General features: G+C 43.4%; 1 protein-coding gene across 1 annotated transcript in view; it reads right to left on the bottom strand.

Annotated features, from left to right (window-relative positions):
- Positions 1 to 1,307, bottom strand: part of LOC118738236 (helicase SKI2W-like) — a gene marked incomplete at its 5' end in the record, with an annotated part of 9,168 nt that extends 7,861 nt beyond the window's left edge. Inside the window, 2 exons of the mRNA XM_036469161.1 lie at positions 10 to 101; positions 153 to 1,307. Of these exons, the coding sequence (XP_036325054.1) occupies positions 10 to 101; positions 153 to 1,307 (1,247 nt within the window). The remainder of the gene's footprint in view (positions 1 to 9; positions 102 to 152) is intronic.
- Between the last annotated feature and the right edge of the window lie 5,730 nt (positions 1,308 to 7,037).

Here is a 7,037-nt window from a genome sequence, read left to right as displayed (position 1 = left end):
CTTTTTTTGGTGCTGCCAACCCAATCAGCTAGCTCCATTGTATTCGGTACTGTAGCGCTCAACATAATTATATTCACATGGTCGGGAAGAAGTATTATCACCTAAAAATAAACAAATAATTTAAAGTCAAATTTCAAACAAACATGTATTACCTCTTCCCAAACATGACCACGTTCAGGATTGTTTATATAGTGTACCTCGTCAAAAATAACATATTCGAGATCTCGTGTTATTTCACTACCGCAGTAAAGCATGGAGCGTAAAATCTCCGTAGTCATAATAAGGCAGGAAGCAGTGGGATCAATTTGTAGATCGCCAGTTATCAGACCTACATCCTTGAAAGTTTTTTTGAAGTCTCGGTATTTTTGATTAGACAGCGCTTTAATGGGTGAAGTGTATATTGTACGCGTTAAATCGCGTTGCGAAAGGGCTATAGCATATTCTGCCACTACTGTTTTACCGGCAGACGTATGCGCGGCTACGAAGACATATTGACGTTCTTCTAATTTAAGAATTGCCTGTTTTTGGAAAATATCCAACTCAAATGGGTAGGTCATGGCAGGGCATGGAATTTTCTCTTTGAAACTAGCAATAGGATGCGAGATATCAACCATTTCAGCCCATTCACTACTGAAAGCAGACTTTGTGTCTGTGTTTGAGATTTCCAATACTGGCTTAAGGTCGGCATTCATAATTTGCTCTTCTACATCTCTGAATTCTGTTGAGTTATCAAGAACTGTGACCGAATCAGCTTCCGTTGGTTGTTCCGCCAACTTAAGCCACTCTTGAACATCGAGATCCTTTTCTAAATTTTCCAGCAGATTTACTTTATCATTGCTTACCAAAATTGAACCAGGGGAAAGTGTTTCCACGTTGGTGTCGAAATTGTAGCCTTTTTGAAATCCTGGCGGCAGGGTCAACAGTTCTGTGCCAAAGTCCAGATCAATGCTTAGCTTTTTGATTTCCCTTGGCGGTTCATCTAATCCACCCGGCCAAAAAGGAAAATTCATAGCTGATCCGCGTGTTGCTTCCTCTAGAAGCCCAGGCTCCCGGCGCATTGAAGTGGAGTTGCATGCGTTGGCACCAACATCTTCCAAGTCTACTTCGACGAATTCTATAATCTCGCCGGTTACGAAGTCGCGACGTGGCACTAATTTGGTGCTGGCAGCACCTTTCGGTAAATGTAAAAGACGCGTTTCATCAAAGCGTCGAGGTACAACTTCAGGCAAAGGATTATGTATTGATAAATCCGGAGATATAATATAATTTTGTAATTTTTGTATATTTTCATCCATTTTGACTTGATGAATATGAAAGAATTATTTACGAATGTCAGGTAAAAACAAAAAGGGAAAGTACTAAATTTGGGTAGTACAAGAACTATCGTTCATTGAAATACATAGTTCATTGAAAATAACGACCTAGTTCGAAATTTAAGAAGAACTGAAATCATGATTCAATAATAGAAGGTTGGATCAGGAACCAATTAGAACAGATCTGCAGTGGAATTCTGACAATTTCCCAGCTAAATTTCCATCGCCAAAATTCTATAAATGAAAATCAGTGGGGCTTAGAAGCACGTAACATAAAAGTAACAGATGCAATGTGTAATCAACCTAAGCTGGTAGTATGAGATGCATGTAACTAGGTGATGTATGTTGTTAGGCGTGCCTGATATTCTTTTGGAGATTTTTCGCGATCAAAATGATAGAATATAAGATTGCGCCAATCGAGCTGAGAGCAATTGTGTGTCACAATACTATGAGAATGAGAGAGTAAAGAATAATTTTTAAGAAGAAGTGGAAGAAGCGAACAAGTGGATAGTGAATTGTACGTACTCTTCAGCTTCTTAAATTTGAACGTACATTCGGTACACGCACATTTCAGGAATTCAGTCAACGTTGTCGTCTGTTTCAGCTAAGGGGAGACCCAGGAAGTGTGCGACTTCCACAGGGTCTGTCTATAAGGACAGGGCGTCAGCTGGGTGGGGTTCTCAGGGCATGTGCAGAGTCTACATAACTCGAGACTGATTCCCTGTAAATGCCGCTCAGCGCCGGTCGGTAGGCTGACGGGCTTGACAGAGCTTGTTTAATGAACCCATCTGTTTGCTGGGATGGTCACGTCTGTGGTACCCCACAAGAAACTGCTTGCAGAGCATTATGTTAAGCTGGTTGACTGGGAGCACCTGGGCCTCGTCGTGTAGGTGGTGTTGGGGCATCATCAGGAGGCATCCGGTCGCTGTTCGTAGTGCCGTGTTTTGGCAGGTCTGTAGCTTCATCCACTACGTCCTGCTAGTCCCCGGCGACCACACGGGCGCTGCATAGTTTAAAACCGGCCGGCCAATTGCCTTGTATGTTGCCAACAATGTTTCTTTATCTTTGCCTAAAGTGCTGCCGGCCAGCGGCTTGACGACATTGTTGCGGCTCTGTACTTTATTGGCAATTGGGGTTGTATGCACCGAGAAGGTGAGCAGACTGTCGAAGGTAACTCCGAGAATTTTCGGGTTATTCACCGCCGGTATTGTTACGCCATCAACGTGAATACCCAGTTGCAGTCTGACCTCCTTCGTCCAGGTGGTGATTAGGGTTGCCGAGGATTTCGCAGGGGATAGGGCAAGGCTCCTTGCAGTGAAGAAGCGGGAAAGTTCGGCGAGATAACCGTTTACTTTCGAGCACAAGTCATCAATTCCATTTCCTGACGCCATGATCGAACAATTGTCAGCATAAGAGACAATATTGACACCCTCTGGTGGTTTAGGAAGCTTAGAGATGTAATAATTAAACAGTAGTGGGGACAGGACACCCCCTGTGGTACCCCCTGTTTAATTTTACGTGGCTTGCTGGTTTTATCTCTGAAAATTACTGACGAATGTCGACCACTCAGATAATTCGCCGACCACCGTTTGAGTCCCTGTGGGAGAGAGGAGGCCTCTATGTCTTCTAGCAGCGTTGAATGTCTGACGGTGTCGACCGCCTTGGACAGGTCCAAACCTACTAGAATAGTTCTCTCACAGGGGCGGTTTCGGTTAAGGCCACGAGTTATCTGAGTGTTAATGGCGTTAAGTGCTGTTGTTGTGCTATGCTCTTTACGGAACCTATGCTGATGCTTCGCTGGGGTCAGGTGGTTCGTGAAATACGGAAGTAGAAAGGCCTCTAGTGTCTTCGCTACCGGGGAAAGGAGGTTTATCGGGCGATAAGACTCTCCTTTGTAGGCTGGTTTCCCCGGTTTGAATAGTGGGATTACTCTTCCCATCTTCCACATATCTGGGATAACGAGAGTGGCCATAGACAAGTTGAGGACCTCCGTTAGGTTCGCTACTCCCGCAGGACCCAAATTTTTCAGCATCAACATGCATATTCCGCCGGGTTCATGGCTTTGGAGGCTTTCGCCTTCCAAATGTTTGGCTTTATCCACTGGAGGATGCAGAATGAACTGCCGGCTAAAATAGCTCGCGCATCGCTAAGGGTCCGACGAAGCGTGATCACCAAAGTCTATTTCGACTCTGTCGTCACGCTTCGTCGGGTTGGACAACGACCTCACGGTTGACCAAAGCTTACTCACATCATAGGCGAAGTTGCAGGTCTTCAAATGTTCAGCCCATTTCTTCCGCTTATGTACGAATTGAGATCCCTGCTACGGGCATTTCTGGGATCGGCCTGACGAAGGTTGTCAGGTGGATCCTTAATACATCCTGCTGGGATGAAGCGAGCTGCAGCAACAGTAACAACCCTGCGGAATTTACGTTCACCTATGTCGACGTTGGTTGGTTGGTAAGCCTTTCCAGTCAGCTTTGGAATAGTTGACATAGGTCCAGTGATCCACGGAAGCAAAGTCGGCAGGTTTATCAATCGAGATGACTATGCGCAGATGGTCTAATGCTAGGGTCAGCATAGGTGCCATGGTACGCTGTTGATCAGACCAGCGCTGACAATTGTTAGATCTGGCAGGCTGCAGCATCTGGTGACTCCACCCATAATCCTGGTGGGTGCGTCGTCGTTCATTGTGCGGAATGTCGAATCGTCTATCTGCTCAGCCAGGTGTATTCCCTACGACCATTTGACAGGCTTGAGTGCCAAATATCGTGGTGCGCGTTAAATTCGCCAACTACCATACGGTTTTCACCTGTGAGTAGCGCACCTATTTCAGGGTGATATCCTGCCGGGCAGCTGGTGACAGGGGGTAAGTATACGTTAAATATTTCGATCTCAGCATCGCCTGAGCGGATAGCAATACCCTGACATTCTAGGATGGTATCGATGTCTGCTTCAATAAGACGATACTGCACAGTGTGGCGCGTGATGAACGCTAAATCTCCACCATTGTCTCGCTCGCGATCTCGACGGTGCACGTTGTATCCGGCGCAATTCAACAAGTTTCAATTGCCGTGCAACTTCATCACTTGGGCCGCAGCTATTAATATTCCATGCCTTCCCATAAAGACAGTGTGTTGTTAAGGAGTTGTGTTGCCTGCCGGCACCCAGCTGTACGAGCTGCCTTGTTATGGTGGTTGGCGGCGTCGCGGGGGAGGTATGCGATTGGGCAGCACAGCAGGGACCCACATAGTCACTCGTCAAATCACGCGTGTTGCGAATTCCTCAGCATGCCCTAAAGTGGCACCAGCCAAGGCAGGAGTTGCACTTGACTGATGTCACGTTACAGTATATTCTGGACTGGCGAACCGAGCTGATTGTTGGAGGGACTAGGAGTTGCCGGCGGCAGTATGTGCGTGCTATTGTGTTTGTGTGCGTATCTATTGTTGTGTTGTGTTGGGGTGTGGGTGTGTAGGTTGTGTGCTGAACGGGCGGGTGGTGGTTTGCCGTGGAGGCGGTCCGGTTTCCACAGCATGGGGCCACGAACGACGTGGTCCATTGCCGGTGCGTACGTAAGCCCGAGCAGTTGCGGAGGTGACTCCACCCGTCACAGGCATTGCACCTGACCGAGGTGGAGTTTGTGTGCAGTCGTCTCTGGCCTACGCAGCAGGTGTAAGTTTCTGTTCCTGGGTTGGACTCAATGCCAGCCCTGAGCAGAAGATGTAGCCCTAGAATAGAGCAACTTTTGACGGATTTCGCCGACCTAAACGGGCTTAGATCGCCGAAACAACAGCCCTTGTGGTCTGGTAAAACCCGAGTCATTTCGGTACGTAGAACCGGCTGTCCAGCTGTCATTTTGGTTGCTAGTTATATATAAGTTATATCAGTGGTAAATTTTGAAATTATATTGCTGGCAACCGTCAGACTGCTTCTCAATGGTTTTACCTTGTTATGTTTTTATCAAGAAAAAAACCTATAAAACTGTCAAAAAGCATAATTGCTCTCAGAGAAACCAAAAAATACGGCAACTCTTTTCGGGTAAAAACTAGTAAAACTGTCAAATAGACCATGGACGCCATTTTTTGTTTTCGTAGCAGTTTTTTTTTATCATTTGCCGATCTGCTAAATTATATGCAAATACGCAAGCAAATTAAAAAAAAAAAATACTTACAAAACTTGATATTTTTTCGCTGCGGATCGGTCTTTCCACGATGAAAAAATAAGAAGGGAGAACCACTGAGAGGAATTTTTCATATTCTTGACGTTTGCAAGCATTTTAATTTTGAAATTTTAGACACAAACTCACACACACATTCTCACTTTTAATCTGGAACAACAACTTTGAACGATTCCTTTTTTTACTCTCAATTTTGTATGATTTTAAAATGTTGGCAAACTTAAAAAAAAAAACAAGTAAGAGCAGCGCTGTCTTCGGCTATGCCGAAGGCTTTTTACCTTTCATGAGCATCTGAAAATTTTACTTTAACAGATTACTGCATTTGAATAAATTTATATATTCACAGCAGGCATAGATAGAGGAGATACATATATAAAAAATCATATCTACACAATATGTATGGAAGATATACCTTATATTGCACCAATCTAAGTGATTTTCACTGCTGTGTGTTCGGTACGTAAACCGGTAATACAACTTAATGGGTTTAGCTTCCTACATAAAGGAGATATATCGCAAAGACTGGTATCAGAACAATCAGTGGTATAAGAGATAAAGCTCATACAGCATAAATTTTGACGATTTTCTCAGTAGACTTTGTATTATCATTTAGAAAATAGCTTACGAAATTTATCGGTTTTAGCTGTCCAAATAAAGAAGTTTTACAGTAAAACCCCATATCTGAACAGTCAGTTGTATGGAGGCAATAAATAGGTTATAGTGACCCGATCTTTGTTAATCTTACTGTAAACTTTCTGTTTATAATGAGTGAAAATAGTTTGAAATTTCATGTTTTTAGCTGCATAGATGGAGGAGTTATAACAAAAAATCGCTTATCTGAACAATCAGTTGTATTTGAGCTATATGTAAAAGTGACCCGATCTTTGTTATTTTCACTGTATATTCTGTTGTTAATGGGTGGAAGTATTGCAAAATTTCATGTTCCTAGGTGCATAAATGGAGGAGTTATAACGAAAATTCTCATAACTGAAGAATCAGCTGTATGGGAGATATATGTTATAGGGGCCTGATCTTTGTTATTTTCACTGTAAGTATTCTGTTAATAATGAGTGAAAACGGTACGATATTTTTCTGTTCCTAGCTGCATAAATGAAGAAGTTATGGCAAAAACTCCATATCTGAACAATCAGTTGTATGGTGGATATAGGTTATAGCGACCCGATCTTCGCCATTTTCACTGAAAGTATTCTTTTTATAATGAGTGACAACAGTGCAAAAGTGCATGTGCCTAGCAACTTAAATGGAGGAGTTATAAAGCAAAATCTTATATCTGAACAGTCAGTTGTATGAGTGCTATAGGTTATAGTGACCCGATTCTTCCGGTTCCGACAAATGATTAATACATTATAAAAATACACCCACCTACCAAATTTGATCCAGATATCTCGAAAACTGAGAGATTAGATTGCATACAAACAGACGGACAGACAGACAGACAGACAGACGGACAGACGGGCATTGCTAAATCGAGTCAGCTCGCCGTTCTGATCATTTAAGTCTACATTTTAATGGATCTATCTCTTCTTATT

This window comes from Rhagoletis pomonella, unplaced genomic scaffold (genome assembly GCF_013731165.1).
Source record: "Rhagoletis pomonella isolate Grant_MI unplaced genomic scaffold, Rhpom_1.0 Rhpom_scaffold_00004, whole genome shotgun sequence".
NCBI lineage: Eukaryota > Metazoa > Arthropoda > Insecta > Diptera > Tephritidae > Rhagoletis > Rhagoletis pomonella.
Note: the sequence above shows the minus strand (reverse complement) of the source record. Positions and strands in the feature narration are given on the sequence as shown.